Source organism: Sinocyclocheilus grahami, unplaced genomic scaffold, assembly GCF_001515645.1.
Source record: "Sinocyclocheilus grahami isolate Dianchi unplaced genomic scaffold, SAMN03320097.WGS_v1.1 scaffold6.1, whole genome shotgun sequence".
In the NCBI taxonomy this organism is placed as follows: Eukaryota; Metazoa; Chordata; class Actinopteri; order Cypriniformes; family Cyprinidae; genus Sinocyclocheilus; species Sinocyclocheilus grahami.
The window spans coordinates 3,973,422-3,996,717 of record NW_015505185.1 but is presented as its reverse complement, the minus strand read 5'-3'; the positions used below and the strand labels follow the sequence as shown (position 1 = coordinate 3,996,717).

General features: G+C 35.8%; 3 protein-coding genes across 5 annotated transcripts; all 3 read left to right on the top strand.

Annotated features, from left to right (window-relative positions):
* The first annotated feature begins 879 nt into the window (after positions 1 to 879).
* LOC107587742 (calpain small subunit 1-like) lies at positions 880 to 7,563 on the top strand. Its single transcript, XM_016275633.1, has 11 exons — positions 880 to 1,094; positions 1,526 to 1,582; positions 1,686 to 1,716; positions 1,899 to 1,991; positions 4,180 to 4,237; positions 6,146 to 6,210; positions 6,305 to 6,373; positions 6,474 to 6,552; positions 6,753 to 6,869; positions 6,974 to 7,032; positions 7,124 to 7,563. Exons 2-11 carry the CDS (start codon positions 1,536 to 1,538, stop codon positions 7,148 to 7,150), a joined length of 645 nt encoding a protein of 214 aa, XP_016131119.1. The 5' UTR covers positions 880 to 1,094; positions 1,526 to 1,535; the 3' UTR covers positions 7,151 to 7,563.
* A 63-nt stretch (positions 7,564 to 7,626) lies between these two features.
* On the top strand, positions 7,627 to 16,786 carry LOC107587749 (synaptosomal-associated protein 25-like). The gene is made up of 8 exons (XM_016275645.1): positions 7,627 to 7,917; positions 12,080 to 12,163; positions 12,826 to 12,867; positions 13,454 to 13,502; positions 14,106 to 14,223; positions 15,562 to 15,699; positions 16,203 to 16,347; positions 16,439 to 16,786. The coding sequence occupies exons 2-8, from the start codon at positions 12,092 to 12,094 to the stop codon at positions 16,502 to 16,504; spliced, it is 630 nt and encodes a 209-aa protein (XP_016131131.1). The 5' UTR covers positions 7,627 to 7,917; positions 12,080 to 12,091; the 3' UTR covers positions 16,505 to 16,786.
* A 1,586-nt stretch (positions 16,787 to 18,372) lies between these two features.
* Positions 18,373 to 22,242, top strand: LOC107587722 (uncharacterized). Of its 3 annotated transcripts, none has more exons than XM_016275614.1 (5): positions 18,373 to 18,633; positions 19,478 to 19,695; positions 19,810 to 20,265; positions 20,373 to 20,423; positions 21,057 to 22,242. In XM_016275614.1, the coding sequence occupies exons 2-5, from the start codon at positions 19,557 to 19,559 to the stop codon at positions 21,551 to 21,553; spliced, it is 1,143 nt and encodes a 380-aa protein (XP_016131100.1). In that variant the 5' UTR covers positions 18,373 to 18,633; positions 19,478 to 19,556; the 3' UTR covers positions 21,554 to 22,242. The 3 variants fall into 3 exon arrangements, with proteins under 3 accessions (XP_016131100.1, XP_016131093.1, XP_016131107.1); XM_016275607.1 differs by having other exon boundaries at positions 18,373 to 18,637; XM_016275621.1 differs by lacking the exon at positions 18,373 to 18,633 and adding an exon at positions 19,148 to 19,198.
* The last annotated feature ends 1,054 nt before the right edge of the window (positions 22,243 to 23,296 follow it).

Below are 23,296 nucleotides of genomic sequence, written 5' to 3'. Positions count from 1 at the left end.
GCGACGAGACATTAACATTAAAACTCATAAACATTTGTTGCATCCAGTGGGGACATAATTACGGATTATAATGACTTATACTGTCTTTTTACGCGTTGCATCGCGCCACGTAAACATAAAACCATGTCTGCATTTGTGATCGGAGAAATGACAAACAACAAGCGCTACTCTACACTGCTCAAAACTCGCGTTTGAATCGTCAGTGGCAAATCCTTTAAATATAAAAAAATTACTTACCTGTCTGTGAGTCAGAACAGCCGGCATTGTAGTCTACTCTCCCAGGATCAGGAAACAGTCCTCCATAAAATGTGCTGCACACATCTGGATATTTGGGTTGAAGTGTTCTGGAACAGTGTTGTAAATACAACTTAACCACTGATTTCTAGTCGTGTCCTCTTTTGGAAGACCAAACAAAGTAGTTTCGCTTTCACAACGAAACACACAGTGCCTTCACGACATGGTGGCGGCAACAACAATACTACAGCGAGCATAAAAGTTATGCCTTCTTTCTTTGCGTGAACATTTGGGCGGAGTTATGCAAATCTTCCCACATAGTGACGTAGACATGTGGTGGGCATGTTAGAACGAGCCATTTTAGGTAGGCGTGGCTGACTCTTAACTTTTATAAAGAATATCTCTTTGGATTTGAGACTTTAGTCTTTGCAACTTTACAGATCTTCTTTATGCACCAAGAGCTTGTAACACTCCAAAGAGAAAGGAAAAATCATATGCATCATATGACCCCTTTAATTATTTGTCACAAGTGACAAATACGAATATCGAGGATGTAATACAACATTTGCACACTAGAGAGCGCTTAATACACACCTATATAAAATAGGCATGACAACTTAGCCTAGCCTACAAATTGACGTCATGACGCAAAACCTCTGCAGTGTGTTTCGTGAAACGTGGTGGGCTGGTTTTAGGACCTAGAGTTTGACAAATCAGTGAACTGGGTGTGGAGAGCTGCTCTATCCATAAAGAACAGATCGCCTTTGGGAAACTGCTTCTACTTTTATCTGTTTACCTGAGCAGCGGGTCTTTTCTTCCTCTCTACCTTTCCGCTGGACCTATTCAGCGTCTTTGTTCCGGTAAGTTCTCATTTAAACGTAGTCTATTTAGAAAACATTGCCCATTCCTGATGTGCGTCAGGATTAAACCACAACGGCCTGCTAAACTGTAACTTTAAATTTGATTTTACAGTAGTTAACCAAGACAGCAGCATAAACGTCATGTTTTCGTATTAACTCAAATAACTTAGGCCTGTAACGTAGCGTGCTGACAGTATAATGCAGGAAATGGTTTGTTTATTCAGGGCAAAAACCATAGTAACCACAGGTAAATACCACAAGTAGTTTTTTTAATATATATTTTATTTACTTTTTTAACTACTAGGTAATGATAAAAGAGTTTTGTAGTGAGCTGACTGCCACAGCTATCGGTCTGTGTGTATCTAGTGCAGTATATTAAGTTACAAACATCAAAAACATTGCATAATCATATGTCCAATCATTTTGTTTAGAGTGCTCAAGATGTTTTTGGCCAACAAACTTATTAAAGGGTTCATAGATGTTGTCAGGTAAGTCTGTACTCTCACTACTGCTTGTCCAAAGAAAAACAAAATACATTTTCAACAATTCATCAGTGATGATATCTCTTTTTTCCTTTTCCATGCATCACAGCAATGTCGACCAGTTTGTTCCTTCTGATCCTGTAAGTTTACATATACCTATATTATTATTATATTATTTTTCATTGTGTTGAATGGTTGAGGTTGTGCCATGTCATTAAGCACTTTGGCGAATCCAGGAAGTCAAATATAGTGGTCCATTGATTTCTTACCTTGAAGAAGTTTAATGCACTTCTCACCGTACTTAACTTGTCTGCTCTTCCAGCCTCCTCCTAGAAGACCACTCACATACGTAAACCAGAATGAAACCGATGAAGAAAGGCAGTTTCGCAGGGTGTTTCAACAACTAGCAGGGGATGTGAGTAAACCTGCCATGGCCGCAGACCTTTTATCTGTTTGATGTTGTTTTAAATTTTCATTTTATTGCAGTGTCTGATGCAGTTTAAACAGTCTGAATTCAGTCAGGAGCCTAATTCACTTTTAGGACGTTTCTGTGTTCATCAGTCTCTTATTTTTGGGAGATTAAATATCCTTTTCTATGATCTGGGTCTTAATGTACTCTCCCATACCTCTCTAATGGTCCCATCACCGGCATACAAAGGTCCATCGAGGTATTTGAGTCTGACTACAGTTTTACATATCAGACACTTCAACACTTTCATCACATGTTCTGGTTTCAACCCAGAAACTCCCACAACTTCCACAGGCATTGTCTAAATTCCATCACTTCGCTCCACCCAGCAAGGCTTTTCCTCTGTTTTCAGAAAAGTCTATTGCCGTTATACAGGCTTGTATATGTTATTCAGAGTTACTGATCTTCAAACAGACAAGACGAGTGTGGTTATTCCATACAAAACTAGTCCAGGGGCAAGAAGTATGACTGGATCTTCCTCTTTTTCACATTCATGCCATTGTGAAGTAGACTGTCCCGATGGGTTTTGTTTGTGTTGAGTCATAGACAGTGTTGGGGAAAGTTACTTTTTAAAAGTAATGCATTACAATATTGCGTTACTCCCTAAAAAAGTAACTAATTACGTTACTTAGTTACTTTTTATGGAAAGTAATGCGTTATATTACTTTTGCATTACTTTCTTGTTACTTTTTAAATATAAGCAGGGCTTGATTGTTTTTAGTATAAGAAGTTCTATTTATAGCAAATGTAAAAGCCCTTTCACACCAAAAAGTGTAATGAATAAACCTCAGGCTGAAGCAAAAGTAAATTCACGTCTGTACAGTAGAATGCAGGAGAAGAAACACTCTTCAACAATAAAAAAAAACTAAGCACAATTGTTAGTTTATCTAAAGTCATTTTTGCTTATTATTATGGTTGAACTGGAACACCAAAGGTCAGCAGCAAAGACATTGGTTAATAAAATAGGATTAGATACATTTGTGTTATTTAACATATTTAATTATTGCTGGTTTGCGTCATATTCTGAGTTTGCATTTCACTGTTTTAATTCATTTTGATTAATACTAAATCTGTTTTTTGTGAGTGGGATGAATTAATGCACATTCACATTTAGTCTAGAACTACAGTAACATCATGTTCACACAGGGCACACAACACCTCTGCACTTCCGATTTCTCCCAATATGGGGACAGGAGACTTGTCAGTCAATAAATGGGGAAAAAAGGATCTGGCATTATTTTTTTGAAAAAGTAACTCCGATATTTTCTTGTAAATTAAAAAAGTAATGCGTTACTTTACTAGTTACTTGAAAAAAGTAATCTGATTACGTAACTCGCATTATTTGTAATGAGTTACCCCCAACACTGGTCATAGAGGGGCGTGGAAGCCTGCTTTACTAAAGTATTGGATTCATTAGATGCGGGAGTGCTCTTTAAAGTTAAAGAGAGTACTCTTTCCTTTTTACGCTAGTGGAAAATTACAGTCAAAACACGATTAATATTAGAGATATCATGTAAGTGATTTTTCCTGTCACATAATAGTTTGCACCATTATATAAAACAGTGGTTTTCAAGCTTTTTGACACAAAGACCCAAACTGTACAATTATGACAACAATGTTTGTTTTCAAACTGTATTAGTTGATATAGTAAATTAAATAATTCAGTTTGTGATTCTATAATATTCCACATTTAGGTATTGGAAAATGCATATTTCTTCATATCTTGATATTTGTGTGTGTGTGTGTGTGTATTCAGCATTTTAATTATGTTTTAATTCATTTATTAAATTAATTAAAATTATTAAAAAACATTCAGTGTTTCTGGTAGGTAGAATGAAACTTTGTATTGCTTGCACTTCTCATGTTATTGCTTCCTTATGATAAATCGCTTGTATTCGTCAATTGTAAATATCTGCTAAATTAATAAATGTAATTTTTTAGAAGTCATCCCATCCCCTTGCCCCCTGATTTGAAAACTACTGTTATAAAATACATACTTTATATGCATGTCCGTGTTCTGTCTCAGTGTTTTAGACATGGCTAGTAGTCTCTATAAATTATTTTAAAAATGAGATTGCTTTTAACCTGTAAGAGCAGCCGTTTTTACTTTTTCATCCATTACCTCTTATCATAGGACATGGAGGTGAGCCCTAATGAACTGATGGGCATCCTTAACAAGATTATTTCCAAACGTGAGTTTCTTCGACATATATTGATGACACAAATGAGTTATTATGTAAAAGATTCTAATAAGCCATACAAAACTAGTCCAGGGGCAAGAAGTATGACTGGATCTTCCTCTTTTTCACATTCATGCCATTGTGAAGTAGACTGTCCCGATGGGTTTTGTTTGTGTTGAGTCATAGACAGTGTTGGGGAAAGTTACTTTTTAAAAGTAATGCATTACAATATTGCGTTACTCCCTAAAAAAGTAACTAATTACGTTACTTAGTTACTTTTTATGGAAAGTAATGCGTTATATTACTTTTGCATTACTTTCTTGTTACTTTTTAAATATAAGCAGGGCTTGATTGTTTTTAGTATAAGAAGTTCTATTTATAGCAAATGTAAAAGCCCTTTCACACCAAAAAGTGTAATGAATAAACCCCAGGCTGAAGCAAAAGTAAATTCACGTCTGTACAGTAGAATGCAGGAGAAGAAACACTCCTCAGCAATAAAAAAAAAAACAAAGCACAATTGTTAGTTTATCTAAAGTCATTTTTGCTTATTATTATGGTTGAACTGGATCACCAAAGGTCAGCAGCAAAGACATTGGTTAATAAAATAGGATTAGATACATTTGTGTTATTTAACATATTTAATTATTGCTGGTTTGCGTCATATTCTGAGTTTGCATTTCACTGTTTTAATTCATTTTGATTAATACTAAATCTGTTTTTTGTGAGTGGGATGAATTAATGCACATTCACATTTAGTCTAGAACTACAGTAACATCATGTTCACACAGGGCACACAACACCTCTGCACTTCCGATTTCTCCCAATATGGGGACAGGAGACTTGTCAGTCAATAAATGGGGAAAAAAGGATCTGGCATTATTTTTTTGAAAAAGTAACTCCGATATTTTCTTGTAAATTAAAAAAGTAATGCGTTACTTTACTAGTTACTTGAAAAAAGTAATCTGATTACGTAACTCGCATTATTTGTAATGAGTTACCCCCAACACTGGTCATAGAGGGGCGTGGAAGCCTGCTTTACTAAAGTATTGGATTCATTAGATGCGGGAGTGCTCTTTAAAGTTAAAGAGAGTACTCTTTCCTTTTTACGCTAGTGGAAAATTACAGTCAAAACACGATTAATATTAGAGATATCATGTAAGTGATTTTTCCTGTCACATAATAGTTTGCACCATTATATAAAACAGTGGTTTTCAAGCTTTTTGACACAAAGACCCAAACTGTACAATTATGACAACAATGTTTGTTTTCAAACTGTATTAGTTGATATAGTAAATTAAATAATTCAGTTTGTGATTCTATAATATTCCACATTTAGGTATTGGAAAATGCATATTTCTTCATATCTTGATATTTGTGTGTGTGTGTGTGTGTATTCAGCATTTTAATTATGTTTTAATTCATTTATTAAATTAATTAAAATTATTAAAAAACATTCAGTGTTTCTGGTAGGTAGAATGAAACTTTGTATTGCTTGCACTTCTCATGTTATTGCTTCCTTATGATAAATCGCTTGTATTCGTCAATTGTAAATATCTGCTAAATTAATAAATGTAATTTTTTAGAAGTCATCCCATCCCCTTGCCCCCTGATTTGAAAACTACCGTTATAAAATACATACTTTATATGCATGTCCGTGTTCTGTCTCAGTGTTTTAGACATGGCTAGTAGTCTCTATAAATTATTTAAAAAATGAGATTGCTTTTAACCTGTAAGAGCAGCCGTTTTTACTTTTTCATCCATTACCTCTTATCATAGGACATGGAGGTGAGCCCTAATGAACTGATGGGCATCCTTAACAAGATTATTTCCAAACGTGAGTTTCTTCGACATATATTGATGACACAAATGAGTTATTATGTAAAAGATTCTAATAAGATGATCCCTGGTTTTCACCTCTAGATGGCGATCTTAAGACAGATGGTTTCACTATTGAGTCCTGTAGAAGCATGGTGGCAGTAATGGATGTATCCTTCAATATAGTCATGTTAACAGAAAGAGGCTGAATATTACATTTTATGAATACTGAATGTCGGTTTTGCCTTAACTATCTGCTCTCAGAGTGACAGTACTGGAAAACTGGGATTTGAAGAGTTTAAGTATCTTTGGAATAACATCAAGAGGTGGCAGGTACAAACATAGTTAACTTAATACTTTTTGTACTGGGGGACTGTTTTGTCTCAACTAACTATGAATATCAGAGTTTGCAACCTGTTTTTATTTAATCCAGGGCATGTACAAGAATTTTGATGCCGATCGCTCTGGTGTGATTGGGTCCGATGAGCTACCTGGAGCTTTTAAAGCAGCAGGTGAGTAGTGTTGTCAGTACTAAAAGGGTTGCAGTTTGCATTGCTACTTTCAAAGGCATACTAAAGTCTCGTGTGTGTGTGTTTTTTTTTTCAGTATTGTGGAAAAATACTAGTATATTTACCAGTCATTATTCTCAGTCAGCAAGTCAGATTGGAATAGAATATTGGGTCTAATTCGTAATTTCTCATCCCTCCTTTAGGGTTCCCACTCAATGAACAGCTTTTCCAGTTGATCGTCAGGCGATATAGTGATGAAAAGGGCAACATGGACTTTGACAATTACATCGGGTGTCTTGTGCGCCTGGATGCTATGTGTCGTATGTTGACAGATTGTTTTGCCATCTTAATTCTTTTATCACAGACTCATTGTATTTTTAGTTTCAGCATGAATTGCCTCGCTAAAGTTTTTTTTTTTTTACAGGTGCCTTCAAGACACTTGATAAAGACAACAATGGCACCATTAAAGTCGACATTCAAGAGGTACTGTATGTGAACTATAATTTAAGACCACAAAGAAACAATATGTCCTAAATTAGCTCCTATATAACTCTTTTGTTTTTTTTGTTTACAGTGGTTGCAGCTGACAATGTACTCCTGAATATAAAAGAATATACTTTGCCATCTTGATCATATTCTTTTGTCAGTTCCTCTTTGTGGCCTGTCATTGTCAAATGTCTTTGTTTTAATAACTGACATAATTATTTGGTTCATTGTTAGCTATGACAGCATGATCATACTGTGCCTTTACACTAGGTGGCAGCTTTGTTGCAACGCTTGTTTGCATCCTTAGAGGTTCAGTTTATGCCATATTTCCATATTTTATTTTATTCCATGCCATTGCGCCCTTTTCATTTATGACATGGTTTTTATCAGAATAGAATAGTTTTAGAATAGATAATAGCTCTTAAGGACATTTCAGAGCCATATTATTTAATCACTGAGAATATCAGCCAGCTGTCCGTTTTGCAGAGTTATTATGCTGATGCTCAAATAAACGTTATTTGTTTTGGACATACAAAGCAGATCTCCACTCATTACGTGTGCAAACACTGGTTGCTCTGAGCAACACAAGTTACCCGCATCAGGAGCTGAAATAGAAAATGATTGACAGTCACAACAGCCAATTAAAATCCCCAGCGCAAGATAATGAATACAAAAATAACCAATCGGCTTCACAAAGGGGCGCGGCTTCCGAGTTACCTGTGATGAAGACAACTGCCTGCCTGTCTGCTCGCGCTGAGTAGATGATGCTGAAATCAGATCAATGAATAAACAGGTGTTGAGCGCGAGGGTGAACAAAAACGGCTTGGTCTTTGCGCCATCCTCAGGGAAAATAACGATTAAGCGTGTACCTACTGTCACACAGTAAGTAGTTTATACTTTTTTTTTTTGAGTATCTCGTTGAAAAAAACTTTAGGTCATTTTTGTAACCTAACTTACTGAAAAGTATATCCGAGAATATGTCGTCTGTTAATACTGGGTTTTAATGTTGCGTTTGGATGCTATTTGTTTTTTAGGTTTTATTTTTTCATCACTCCTGTAGTTTATTCTGATATGATTACTTGGTTGCAGATAGATGCGAAGGCAAATAATAACGTACTCATCAGAGTTTTCAAAAAAAATAAATAAAACGTGATATATACAACTATATAATTTAAAATGAAATGTATTATATAAATGCATAATGTAAATGACATTACAGTAGGCTATAAGAAGGTGTAAATTAAATGTTTTGTTACATGAGATTATTATTATTATTCAGTGTTATTACAGCTCATGAGGTCAAAAGTTGCTTTTAAAAGGTTGGTCTTGTTGCTGGAGCAAATTTTCAAAGAAAAAAGTAGGCTATTTTCTGCTTTGATTTGGTCTGGCTGTTGTGTTTGGACAGCAATCTCTCATCAATGAACAAATGAAATCCTCTCATTAAGTCCATGTCCATCTGTGGTTTAAAACCCACAGGGCAAACCAGTCCAATAAATGATACAGCAAGGCACTGTGCCCCAGGGAATGCAATAAAATGAATAAATCTTGCCCTTTTCGAGGGACTCATTTGATGTTTTCAGGTATTAAATGTTGAAGATCAGTCAAGATTTGTTCTGCCTACTTGGTATAATGCAAATTAAATCAAATAACAGTAAATGGTTTGTAGACAAATCAATAATGAAAAACATGAAAAGAAAAATTAAAAGTTAATAAAGACCACCATAACTTGGTACAATAAATTCCACTCAATTTAGGCTAATGCTTCTAACTTGAATATAATCAAACCGTCTTCACTGACAATTTGTGTGCATTTACCATTTCAGTGGTTTACCCTCAAAATAGGTTCCTGGGTTTGATGCCATTTGTTTCTTACCTGATTGAAACAAACTGATTCAGAAACGGCATTACTGCGTTTCATAATATTTTGCCATCTAAAAAATAATAATGAACCTATGAACTTTTACACTTTTGTTTAATGGTGATATTGACATAACCTCTCCCTCGTCCTGAGCCACAAGCAGTATGAACTTTAATTAGTGATCTGGTAAAGGTGAGAGCCCACCATTTCTTGTTATTATAGATGTTACCCATATGCCATGACATGATTTATTGGTCCACGTATGATCAAAGGTTTCTTACAAGCTGTACATCTGAGAAACGGTTTGTGTGGAGTGTCATTTGGGGTGATTTGATGTCCTGCTGATATAAACGTTCAGCTTAAAATCAAAAGACTAAATAAGTTTATGATGTACTTATTAATATGTGTCTGATATTGTGGTGTCTCTTAGTTGTTCAGAGTGGAATATAATGACCTTAAAAACATAAACATCATAAAACTTTTTAAATCAATATGGAATTAAAGGGAAAGTTATTGTGTTGGTGTGGAACAGTTGTGCTTTTAAAGGAATAGTTCACCCAAAAATTGTAATTTGCTGAACATTTATTCACCCTCAGGTCATTCAAGATGTAGATGAGTTTGTTTCTTTGTTCGAACAGATTTGGAGAAATTTAGCATTACATCATTTGCTCACTAATGGATCCTCAACAGTGAATGGGTGCCGTCAGGATGAGAGACCGAACGGCTGATAAAAACATTACAATAATTCACAAGTAATCCACATGACTCCAGTCCAACACTTAACATCTTATGAAGTAAAAAATCTGTCTGTTTGTAAGAAACAAATCCCTAATTAAAGTTAAATTTAACATTAAATTGTCGCTTCTGGCCCAAATACCAGTCCATAATCCGTAATAATGCTTCTTCCAGTGAAAAGTCCATTCCCTGTTTTAGCCGAAACCAAGGGTTTGAAAGGTGTTGATGGATTTGTTTCTCACAAACATACAGCTTTTCATTTCACAAGATGTTAATTGATGGACCAGAGATGTGTGGATTACTGTGACGCTTTTTTGAACTCTCATTCTGATGGCACCCATTCACTGCAGAGGATGCACTGGAGAGCAAGTGATGTAATGCTAAATTTCTTCAAATCTGTTCCGATGAAGAAACAAAGTTTCTTGGATGACCTGAAACATTTCAGCAAATTCATTTTTGGGTGAACTGTTCCTTTAATTCAAATTATATTCATATAATTAAGATCAGTCAAGATTTGTTCTGCCTACTTGGTATAATGCAAATTAAATCAAATAACAGTAAATGGTTTGTAGACAAATCAATAATGAAAAACATGAAAAGAAAAATTAAAAGTTAATAAAGACCACCATAACTTGGTACAATAAATTCCACTCAATTTAGGCTAATGCTTCTAACTTGAATATAATCAAACCGTCTTCACTGACAATTTGTGTGCATTTACCATTTCAGTGGTTTACCCTCAAAATAGGTTCCTGGGTTTGATGCCATTTGTTTCTTACCTGATTGAAACAAACTGATTCAGAAACGGCATTACTGCGTTTCATAATATTTTGCCATCTAAAAAATAATAATGAACCTATGAACTTTTACACTTTTGTTTAATGGTGATATTGACATAACCTCTCCCTCGTCCTGAGCCACAAGCAGTATGAACTTTAATTAGTGATCTGGTAAAGGTGAGAGCCCACCATTTCTTGTTATTATAGATGTTACCCATATGCCATGACATGATTTATTGGTCCACGTATGATCAAAGGTTTCTTACAAGCTGTACATCTGAGAAACGGTTTGTGTGGAGTGTCATTTGGGGTGATTTGATGTCCTGCTGATATAAACGTTCAGCTTAAAATCAAAAGACTAAATAAGTTTATGATGTACTTATTAATATGTGTCTGATATTGTGGTGTCTCTTAGTTGTTCAGAGTGGAATATAATGACCTTAAAAACATAAACATCATAAAACTTTTTAAATCAATATGGAATTAAAGGGAAAGTTATTGTGTTGGTGTGGAACAGTTGTGCTTTTAAAGGAATAGTTCACCCAAAAATTGTAATTTGCTGAACATTTATTCACCCTCAGGTCATTCAAGATGTAGATGAGTTTGTTTCTTTGTTCGAACAGATTTGGAGAAATTTAGCATTACATCATTTGCTCACTAATGGATCCTCAACAGTGAATGGGTGCCGTCAGGATGAGAGACCGAACGGCTGATAAAAACATTACAATAATTCACAAGTAATCCACATGACTCCAGTCCAACACTTAACATCTTATGAAGTAAAAAATCTGTCTGTTTGTAAGAAACAAATCCCTAATTAAAGTTAAATTTAACATTAAATTGTCGCTTCTGGCCCAAATACCAGTCCATAATCCGTAATAATGCTTCTTCCAGTGAAAAGTCCATTCCCTGTTTTAGCCGAAACCAAGGGTTTGAAAGGTGTTGATGGATTTGTTTCTCACAAACATACAGCTTTTCATTTCACAAGATGTTAATTGATGGACCAGAGATGTGTGGATTACTGTGACGCTTTTTTGAACTCTCATTCTGATGGCACCCATTCACTGCAGAGGATGCACTGGAGAGCAAGTGATGTAATGCTAAATTTCTTCAAATCTGTTCCGATGAAGAAACAAAGTTTCTTGGATGACCTGAAACATTTCAGCAAATTCATTTTTGGGTGAACTGTTCCTTTAATTCAAATTATATTCATATAATTTCCATTATACGTCATATTTCATATTTTCCCCGTGCACATGTATCATGAAGATGCCTCAAAAGGATGCAGGATAATTAACTAGCCTCATTGCTTTGTTTCAAATGCCTGCTGCTGTTTTTCTTTAGTCATGAAATAAAGGTGCAAGACATTGTGACAACTTAAACACACCCTCTAAACACTGTAAGCTCAAGGACTGGTTAAGGTTTGTTCAGATATATAATTTCCCAGCCTATGTTCAGGATGCATGCTGATTCTGAGATGCACCTAGCAATTAATAAATGATGGTTTTGGTCTTGCACAAGGGGGTCTGATTTTATGCAACACATCAGCTGTGCCGTTTCTTCTCTGTTGTACCAGACCAATTATTGCTGTCAATATGAGGCATGCTGAGCTTATAAATCCTTTGCTCTATGAATAACCGCGTCCCTCGACCTGTCCTCCCCCCTGCTGCAGTTCTCAGCTAGGATGGCTGCCGACTCCACCATGAGATCTGAAGTAGAGGAGCTGCAGAGGAGGACCAATCAGGTGACAGATGAGGTATTGCCGCTAACAATCACCAAAGTAGCAAAGTTCAACATTGTTTTGCATTGATTTGCGTGTGGTCTTCAGCTGATGGTGTGTTTTTCTGTCCTGTTTTGATGAGACTGCTCATCAACAGGCTTACAGTGATGACATCAAACATTTTCCATTCTCAGTTTTTCCCATGGTACATAGCAACCAGGTTGATGATGCTAAACACATTATATATGCACCTGCAGTATTATTATGATTTCCACTGTGACGAAGTCGGGTAAATCGTAAATGAAGCCATTATTCATCACCAGATTTTCCACTGGGCGTTATATAATGGATAATGTACAGTACATCGGTCTTTATCGCAAAATAAACCCCAGAAGGGTGATTTGGACCCTGACGCAGAGCGCTTATTACACAGCTACTCACCCAGTAAAGAAATATTTGCACATGAAAGAATAGTTTGAAATTGTTTTGTAATTCTACCTCTGGGACTACATTGTTGTTTTCTGCTAATTAAAAAAAAATCCAATATAGTAAATGGCCTAGAAACAATATTACAGTGATATTAAAATACTGAGGTCCTATGTGGTAATTTTCACTTCAATCAATAACTATGTTTTATACTGAGTTATAAATGTGTTCTTTTTAGTCACTGTTGTGTTTTGAATTTTTACCTCTGACAGTCCCTTGAGATCACTAGAAACATGAGGCTTCTGCTGGAGGAGGTGAGTGATCATTATTCATAACAGCATGCATAATATATTTAATAATTGCAGTTACCTCATCCTGTGTTGTTGAACAGTTGTTAGTGATGATGACAAATCAGTGTGTATCTCATGGGACAGATTCAGCCTGAGACCACAACAAAAACCAGGGATCTAATCATGAAACAACTATTTTTGTTACTTAAAATAAAATAATATATATATATATATATATATATATATAAATATAAACAAACGTATTTTAGCTAGTTACCAAGGCAACATTTCTTGTTTTTATTCACAAAAATAACTAAAACTGAAATATGAATTATTATTTGTTTTTAAGAAAAAAAATGCTAAATTCACTAGTGGTCTCAAAGTTTTATACCCCACTGTTCAAACAATCAAAAAAAGATGTAATTCTTCAATAAAACATAATGTAAAATAAATGTGATTATTATTTATTGTTGAGCACCCTTCTCTTAAATTGGCCTCTGGGCACAAACTTTCATTCCTTTTTTTTCATACATTCATCTGCAAGAAAATTGCCTACTTTAATGTGCACTCATACTGAATTTTTAAAAAAATATTTTCAATTCTTCAACAGAGTAAAGATGCAGGGATCAGGACACTTGTTATGCTGGACGAGCAGGGAGGTAATGAATTATCTTCATACACGTATAAATAGAGATAAAACTTACAGCAGCTAAACAATCAACTAATTACTTGCAAATGCATCATTAGTTGTTCATTTATCCTGTTGCATCTGTATGACAGGTAGCTATTATCTTTATGCTAATGATACAGAATATGCACAAGATGTAGGAGTACAGGCCACGAATTCTTCATCTTTTGTTATTTATTCATCCTTTCAGTACGACATATATAAATACAGCCATATATGATTGAGTTAAATATATGAGTATCACAGCAAAGGGTCTGAATACTTAGGACCATGTGATATTTCAGTTTTTCTTTTTTAATAAATCTGCAAAAATGTCAACAATTCTGTGTTTTTCTGTCAATATGGGGTGCTGTGTGTACATTAATGAGGAAAAAATTTTTACTTAAATGATTTTAGCAAATGGCTGCCATTTAACAAAGAGTGAAAAATTTAAGGGGGTCTGAATACTTTCCGTACCCACTGTATGGAAATATGTACCCTCTGTGTGTTTTTGTGTGCATGCTTGCATATTTCCCCTTTCAATTCCCCTTCCCCTTGCCTCCCATGCCCTTCCCTATCTCCCTCACATGGGCAGAACAACTGGACCGCATAGAAGAGGGCCTGGATCACATCAACAAGGACATGAAGGAGGCTGAGAAAAATCTCACTGACATGGCCAGGTGTTGCGGTCTGTGCATCTGGCCATGTACAAAGTAGGTCTCCTCCCAGACACCTGAGCCATGGCTGCTTGGTGGTCAATGATGTCGCCTCTCTGCCCATGCCTCTGTCCCACTGATAACCTGTCCTGCTGTGATGTTGCTACATGTTAGTCTTTTTTGACTGTTTTGTGAGCAGAGGTTCATTCAGGACTCCATGTAAACATTTGAAATGAAGATAAATGTTATGCAACTTGTGCTCACATAACAAATGCAGTGTTTGTAGATATTAATAAATTTTTTTTAGTTCATATCTGTCCATTTCGCTTGTCATTTGGAGCTAGAGCTACCATTGATGTTTAGTCGCTTATGGGCGTGTGGCGCTTCTTGCTGAGAAAACTGTTGTTGTGTTTGTTTGTTTTTATCTCGTCTCCATTAATTAACCCCTGAAACCTCCATACTCTGTGATCATACCTTCCGTCATCCAGAGCAGCTTGAGCGGATAGAGGAAGGGCTGGACCAGATCAACCAGGACATGAGGGAAGCTGAGAAAAACCTAACAGATCTCGGCAAATGTTGCGGTCTGTGCTCCTGTGATAAGTATGTGATGTTTGGAGGGGCTTGGCTTTTAGCTGCTTGCATGAAAACTCATTTTGTGCCAGTAATTGCTTGTGTGACCTCAAGAAATCACAGGAAATTGGTTGGATGTACTGTCTTTTTTTATATTGTTCATATATATATATATATACACTAATAGCTTGGAATAATTAAGATTCAACATATTAGAATGATTTCTAAAGTGTCATGTGACACTGAAGACTGGAGTAATGGCTGCTGAAAATTCAGCTTGGCCATCACAGAAATAAATTACATTTCAAAATATAAAACTGTTATTTTAAATTGTAATAACATTTCACAGTATTACTGTTTTTACTTTATCAAATATATGTAGCATAGTGAGCATAAAAGACTTCTTTCAAAAACATTTTTAAAAACCTTAATTATTCCAAAACTGACTGGTAGCATGTATAAATATATATTGCTCTATATAAGAAATGTTTTGAAAGGATTAATACCTTATAAAATTTTATATAATGTCAAAAGTATGCACCCTCACTGGTCTTTAACATCAAACTAATGCAACTCATGACTTAAATTACATAACTAACATAACTAACTTGTCAGACAAACTCCAACCAAATAATATGTACTGTAATTTTTGTGTGGTTCATTTAAAACAGATGCAACACCAACTATACCTGTGTTTTCAGAGTCAGCGTTGAATCCTCCTCAAACTATTTAGACAGTTACAGCCTAAATTTCACAGTTTTGGTATTAACAACTGGTATGACTAATCTTGTCAAATGTATGTCTTTCTCATATGGCTTCTCTCAGACTAAAGGACTTTGAAGCAAGTGGGGCGTATAAGAAGGTTTGGGGTAATAACCAAGATGGGGTGGTGTCTAGCCAGCCCTCTTCCCGAGTCGTGGATGAGAGAGAGAAGATGACCATGAGTGGTGGATATATTAGAAGGTGCCAGAACTTTTGGCTTCTCATCCATAAATTGACTCAAAGCAGTCCTTCAGATTTAAAAGAAAGAAAGAAAGAAACATACCTTTAATACTTTTTTGAGCAAGTATGCATTTAATGATCATATGTGACAGTAAATAAATGTATTATGTTGGAAACTAACAGATCAAATAAATGCTGTTCTTTTGAACCTTACACTTCCATTTGTTTTTGTACATATAGAATGAAGTTTCTAGAATGAAGGTTCTAAGATTCTATATGACCCTGAATTCTGCTAATGGCTACTAAGAATTCAGCTTTGCTATCACAGGAATGAATTAAGTAAATTATATTAAAATAGAAAAACTGTTGTTTTCATTTGTGATAATATTTTACAGCATGACTATATTTTTGTCCGAATAGTTGCAGCCTTGGTGAGCAAAAGAAAGTTCTTTCAAAACATAAAAAAAAATCTTAGCACCCCTGAACTTTTGAACAGTGTATAAACAATTGTTTTTCTTTGAAAGAGTGACAAACGATGCAAGGGAGGATGAAATGGAGGAAAACTTGGCACAGGTTGGCGGCATCCTTGGCAACCTCAGAAGCATGGCACTTGACATGGGCAATGAAATCGACACTCAGAACGTCCAGATTGAACGCATTCAGAGCAAGGTCAGTGTTTGGAAGGGGTTCAGAAACATCTGTTCTACAAAGAGCAGCTGTTTAATATTAACAGTTCTTTTAATGTTTTTTTTTTTTGCAGGCCATGGTCAATGAATCCCGCATCAATGAGGCCAATCAGAGGGCCACAAAGCTAATATCAAGATAAAAACATGGGATTTTCCTTTGTGAAACGTTTACAGTCTTCTAGGAAAATGTGTGCACATATTGATACAAATTATTAAGCTGTTTATCTTTTAAATGACTATTTACAGAACTTGGATTATTCCATACTGATATGACAGTAAGTTATTATTATTATGTTCCAACAACAGCTCTTAAATACATTAAGGAAAAATTGAATGAATGTTAATGTACTGTGTCTAGTGCTGTAATTGTAATTTAAGCATGTATTATACAGTATAGGCTATAACAACACGTCGTTTTTAAGCCTGCAGAACACGTTTCATAGCTGATAAAAGCTCACTATTCAGACAAAGCAGTGTCTTAAAGTTGTATTGGTAAATGTAATTTCTTTGTTTACATTGAGTAGTAGCTTTTTAAAAAATAAATCAAGTTTATAAGTTCAAGGGTTTGTTTCATGATTGACAAAATGTTTTTTTTCTGCTATACATGGACCACTTGCTTAGGTTCTTCAAATAATCTTTCTTCTTTTATTATTTTATTTTCAAAATAAAACTAAATTGATATTTTTCAGTTAATCATTTATTTTATTTCAAATCTGACTTTTTTCTGTGGAGCAAATGATAACTGGCAACCTAGTCACCATTCACTTTGATTTAGTCTTTTTTTGGACAATAAAATTGAAGGTTGCTTTCTTATGTTGAACGCAAAAGAAGATATTTTGAAGATTGCTGGTAATCAAACAGTTGGTGGTTGCCATTGACTTCCATAGTATTTTTTTTCTACTATGGAAGTCAATGCAACCACCAACTGTTTGATTACCAGCAATCTTCAAAATATCTTCTTTTATGTTCAACATAAGAAAGCAACTCATACAGATTTGGAACGACATGAGGGTGAGTAAATGATGACAGAATTTTCATTTTTGGGGTGAACTGTCCCTTTAAGCCGTAAGACAAATCTCAACGTAGCTTTTTTTTCCCCGACGCACGCACGCATATTTGAGGAACTCACTACACCCACCTAGCGGGTGCTACAGACAATTACAAGGCCACTCCCCACGTCTGAAACAGAACCTCAAAATGGTGGCGTTTTGTTGTATGGCCACCTCATTACAAATCTGTAAACGATGGTGAACATTCAACGAATAGGCTACTCAAACATTTCATTTCGCTGCTTCCCGAACTTCTGCTTGATAGCCTTTCTATGATCCTCAAGAAGATGCAACTGATTACGACCTGGGGTCTAAAATAACAAGAGATGCAACACAATCCAATGTCTCCACTTCAATCGCTTAAGTGTAAAGGCCTCAATTAATTCCAGCATTTGTTAGCCTACTATGCGGAATAGCCCCTTGTGATTTGTGTCGTTAACTGTTTTATTTTAAGCAGTTTATAATGTTAGTTGCTTACACATTCTCTTTAGTAAACATAAATGTATTAATGTGTACAGTATAGCTCAAATCTTTGAAATATAGCATCTGTTTTTTTTTTTTTTTTTAAATACAGTTTTTATAAATTACACACAGGGCGCAGATCTTTTGATCGATATATTTCCATGGCGTGAACAGGAAATCGTGGGTCTTTTAAATAATATATATATATATATATAATTTATTTATTTTTTGACAAAGATTGCACTCTAAAAATAGTAGTATTTATTATCTATCTAGCCGAATATTTTACAGCGGAGCATAACCAGAAAAAAAATGTCTTTTAAAATTGTACAAATTTCAGGCCAGGAAATCACTTTTTTTTCATAATTATTTTTTATTATAACTATTGGGACTGTAGCTTTGAAAGTTTCCAAACACCACAAAATAGCTTGTTAGACTGGAAAAAGCGCGAACAAAATCCAGAAAAATATTTTACGCGATATATTTATCATATATGTGAATAAAATGCGACTTAAATGTACTTTTATCTAATTGCAAGTTGAACATTTCCATGCTTATGCTGGGCCACAGGGTTTGCGTGTAGTTAGAACTGCTTCCACACAGGCATAAGGAAGGATTACTATAGAATGTTGGCGAACTATCGCTGTGGAGGGGGAAAAACACGTAGAGCTGAGTCTGCGCGACGCAGGGGATCACTGCCTACGAAGTTTATCGGGCAAGACTACGCCGACAAATCCTAGGACGCATTCGGCCGCACTGTAGGTAATTACCACTCAATCTATCGCTAATATCAATAGCAATACAGTTTATCGCCGTTCAGATGCACGCAGTTTCGATTTGACTCAAAATTGGTTCGTAAATGCGTCTAACGATATGCGTGCGTAGTCCATTTATCGACGGCAGGCTAACGACAAACAAAATACAAATCTGTTTGCGTTTCCTGGTGGAATATGAGCTTATTACGATATCTGAATCTATCTTTACGCGTTCGATTGAATACTGTACGCGAGATCTTTTGGAAATGGCAGATTTGAACGCTCGAGCTAGATGCTGTCTGTCCGTGATGGCGCTCGCTCGGTTCTCAATGTTCTATTGCTCTCTGACGATTAGGCAGGAAAACAACAAAGAAGCAGGAAGCAGCCGGCGAGGCGGTGTGAGAGCACGCCGCAATTAGTTGTAACGGTTAATTTAAAGTAAAAGGATCCTAGAAAAATATGATTCTGTGCTTTGCCCAAATAATCTCTGGCTGTGCCTGATCTGTCCTTTTTGAAGCGCAGAACAGAAGCAACATTCATCACATGACCATAATAAATCAGAGGGAAAGTAAGTTTATTGTACAACACAATTAACACACACACACACACATATATATATATATGGAAAATATTAAAATATATAGAATATTTAAATAAAATTAATATCTTAACTCCACATTAAGAAGTTAAATATTTAGATCTTTTGTCAGTTTGTGAGGAAGTAAGAACAGGTTAGTTGTATTTAATTAGTGTGTCACATTCGTTTTCTTCTTTGCTAGGTAGGTTGAAGTTAAATGATGTTGAAAGCTTCTGGATGAATTTCAATTTGTATCTTTTATTATTTCAGCCATATAATTCATCAAGCCTTCTGATGGATGAAGTCTAGAAGCCCTGTTTGATTCGTTTTGAAGAGCGGAGGAAGAAGGATGTCGGAATTCATGCCATACCCTTACAGAGGGCCAGGAGGTGCTTTAATGCGCTTCAAGAAAAGAAAGTCCCGTTTCACATTCCAGGAGGTTGAACTGCTGCTCAGTGAGGTGCAGAAAAAACGCCATATTCTAGTTGGTAAGTCAAACCTTTTTATTTTCAGATCACAAGATTCAATAGGATCTGAATGTATGTAAATTGTGCTTTGCATATGTGAGGGATAATAGTTAAGTGAACTCACGGTTTTAACAGGAAAGTTCAACCAGGGCATTTCGAAGGATCTGAAAAACCGCACATGGGCTGATGTGACAGCACGTATCAATGAGGTCAGTGAGTGTCATCGAGAAATTATTGAAGTCATTAAGAAATGGGCAGACCTCAAATGCGACACCAAGCGGAGGGTGGCCGCCATGAGGGCATCGGGAGCCACGGCCGCCCAAATCGCACAAGAGCTGTCGCCTATAGAAACTATGGTACACCAGATCCTTCAGATGTCTAACCCTAACAAAAATGTGAGCAGTTTGGCAAATGATGACCAAATGGATGACGAAGACGAGGATATTCCAGGTCTCTTGGAGATGCCACACAGCTTCTCACACATGGCAAATGGCAGGCCTCATTCGTTTGGTTTGCCAATGCCACCTCCCTTCCACACTAGTATCCCAGGCAAAAGTGATACGGAGCTTCCTGCACACGTCATGTTCGGCGGTGAGTTCCATTTTTATTTTATTTTTTAAATTAGTTAGGTGTTATTCATTACTGAGTGTTTGAATGTTCAAAATGTAATAAATGTGTTACTTTTATTGTATTGATAGATTCATCAGTGCCTCTAATAGATGTCCAGACTGACACATCAGAAAAGGAAGGTAAGAAATAACGAAGAGAGACTTGCCACACATTTTGATTCTTTTAATGGGTCAGTGGCATCTCAATCAACTTATATCAACTTGTTAAAAATAGTCACTTTATACATTAGGTGACATGAATACACCTTTTATGATGAGCATGTTTTTAATTCTGAATAAAAATGTAATTTTGTGTCAATGTACAAATAGGTCAGGATGGTGATACTATAATCTTTATTTTGTGTTAGGCATAAAATTTGCATTATATATTTGATTTAAGTTATTATTTTTTAATTAAAACGGTTTATTAATATTTGAAAATATTGTATTTGGGACAATAGATGATTGCTTTTTACATTTATAAAAAATGTAATATTTGGAAAAACTCCTTAACTGAATTATTTCATAAATATATTTGAAAAGAAAAAAAAAACAGCTTTTACCTCAAAGTATGTAGATTATACCTTGAAAAATCACACACACACACACATTACTGAATCTTACTGAAAATCGTATTGTGTCCATTATTATAGACACTCTTATTGTTAATTGACCATAATGTTTTATGTAACCGTTTTATATAATATACAACGCTAAGTTCTCTTTCAAATATGATGTTAATGTCTAAAATTAACATGTTTCTTGTCCTTCCAGGCAGTAACATGCAGTTTATTGAACCAAGAAGCCAACCAAACCAGAATTCTATTGGTATTCCTGGATTCCTCAGCCATCCTATTGTTGAGAAGAGCCATGTTCGAGAAAAACCTAATCACAACACAACATTTAACGGCCCCTCATCTGCCAGTATCCCAACATTTATTGCACCTTCTGCAGTGGCCACCTCATCATCACGTTCAGCTCCCGCTCGGCTCCCTCCCCAACCTGCTCCTGTGGAGCCTCGCAGTCTGAAGGAGCGTTTATCCCAGAGTGCCTCGCTCAGCCTGCAGGAACAGCAGGCCACCACACTGCTGATAGGGTCGCTGTCTCGCTCACTGGAGTCGCTCGCGGAGTCGGTGCAGAGATTGGTTCACACCCAGCAGCAGTTTTCACGCGACACCTTACAGTTGCAGCGTGACACACTCCACGTCCTGCGTGACTTCTCCTCAAACGCCTTGACTCTCCTGCAGGACAAGGTCAACGGACATCCATAGCTCTTTCAACAGCTACATTCGGGAGCAAGTTACACAAACAGTGAATGATAGCAAATAAAATACAATAAGCTTGAGGATATAGTGACACTAGAGTTTATGGCAATCTCTGAAAACGTTTTAAGAGTTATAGAGCTGACAGGACTAAAAGATTTCCCTATTTATAACATAATAACCAAAATAATAAGCATTGGAATCTAAAACAGGTTCTTTGTAGAGTTCCTTGTATGTACCAACTGAATATTTTCAGTAGATGGCTGGGTCTCATAGACTGTTGGACCAATTGTGTGCTCTTTTACAGGTAATTTAAATGGGCAAAAAAAATATTTAAAAATTGACTGGTAGTTTAATATAATTATATTTGTGGTGCTTTTTAACATATTTCAAAGTGGCCATTAAATTGGCTGCTTTTAATTTATGTAATCTGATTATTATTTGATTTTTCTTTCTTTATCTTACCTGCTGTTTGTTCTTTTAGACAGGTTTATTATCTGTTTTAAATGGTTTCTCTTAACTTGAATTTCCAAAGACTCATTATTGTGTTTTATTTTTCCTCCAGATGTGATTTTAAATTCTGATTGAAGGCACATTATCTTAGCTGTAGCTCCTATGGACCTGTGTTTGATCTCTGAGAAATGAAAAAAATGTCTCCTGCTTTAAAACCTAATGTAAAGGATGGAAATAAAACATTATTTAAAATAATACAGATTTTTTTTTACTTGAACTGCTTTTCTTCCTTCAGATTAAAAGAATAATTTACCCCATCAATTAATTTCCTGTGAACTAATCTTTGAAGTGTGACAGAAAATCGGGATTAAAGGGTTATGGCTACCATATGTCATTTTATGTCTGTTCTATAGCACAGCAATCATTATCAGGAAATACAGAAAGTTCAAACTACAACATAGGTTAGGTTAGACAACATAGGTTAGATACTGCTGCAATAATATGATGGTTAAACAGTCCATCACAAATTTTTATCTAACATGTTAAACTCAAAGTGGCAACTCATGAAAGTTTATGAAGAGTCAAAGATTTATATACTCTATATCAGTGGTTCCCAACCCTGGTCCTTGAGGCACCCCAACACTGCATGCTTTGCATAATTACATTTTATTACATATTCTTATTTATTGACACATTTTACCTTGTGTTCCTTCAGCTTGTCTGAGGGAATGTATTTCAGACAATTCTGACACTGCAACATAGTCTGCTCTGAAGATAACAGATATGCCAAATGCCAGTATTTTACAATCACAATTTGTCTGAATACCTTAAAATATGCAGAACCTGGCAATACTAAGACCTATACCATATCTACATACAATGTTTCAAACTGATCATGTCATTTCCTAACCATCTGTGTCAGAAGTATCATCCTCAGGGACAAGGTCCTTTGATGCTGTGGGGGTGGTAGTAGAGCAGATCTGAGCGTGCTCAAGCTGGTCCATTAGTTTAACGTACCGGCCACAGTCAGAGCAGCGCTCCGTGCGACTCCCACAGGACACTTTGTGCTCTTTTAGATTGCTCAGAGGATGCTCAAGCTGACAAAACTCACAGATCGGAGGCCTCTCAGTGCACTCATCTTTCTGTAAACAAGGAAAGACAGAAACAACAAAGGAATAAGTGTGAAAACACTCTAAAAGAGAGCAGCCTCAGACATAAAATTTTCACAGTGCGAGACTGAATATTCATCTCATGATCCAATAGATGCCTTCTCTCCATCTTTTTATTGCACATCTTACA

Bases quoted from the DNA above. Each gene is read 5' to 3' on its own strand.
- LOC107587749 (XM_016275645.1), top strand. From the start codon at position 12,092: ATGGCTGCCGACTCCACCATGAGATCTGAAGTAGAGGAGCTGCAGAGG. The intron at 12,868-13,453 runs GTGAGTGATCAT...ATTCTTCAACAG, and splicing joins TGAGGCTTCTGCTGGAGGAG to AGTAAAGATGCAGGGATCAG. The intron at 13,503-14,105 runs GTAATGAATTAT...TCACATGGGCAG, and splicing joins TATGCTGGACGAGCAGGGAG to AACAACTGGACCGCATAGAA.
- LOC107587722 (XM_016275614.1), top strand. From the start codon at position 19,557: ATGTCGGAATTCATGCCATACCCTTACAGAGGGCCAGGAGGTGCTTTA. The intron at 19,696-19,809 runs GTAAGTCAAACC...CGGTTTTAACAG, and splicing joins AAAACGCCATATTCTAGTTG to GAAAGTTCAACCAGGGCATT. The intron at 20,266-20,372 runs GTGAGTTCCATT...TTGTATTGATAG, and splicing joins TGCACACGTCATGTTCGGCG to ATTCATCAGTGCCTCTAATA.
- LOC107587742 (XM_016275633.1), top strand. From the start codon at position 1,536: ATGTTTTTGGCCAACAAACTTATTAAAGGGTTCATAGATGTTGTCAG. The intron at 1,717-1,898 runs GTAAGTTTACAT...CTGCTCTTCCAG, and splicing joins AGTTTGTTCCTTCTGATCCT to CCTCCTCCTAGAAGACCACT. The intron at 4,238-6,145 runs GTGAGTTTCTTC...TTTCACCTCTAG, and splicing joins TAACAAGATTATTTCCAAAC to ATGGCGATCTTAAGACAGAT.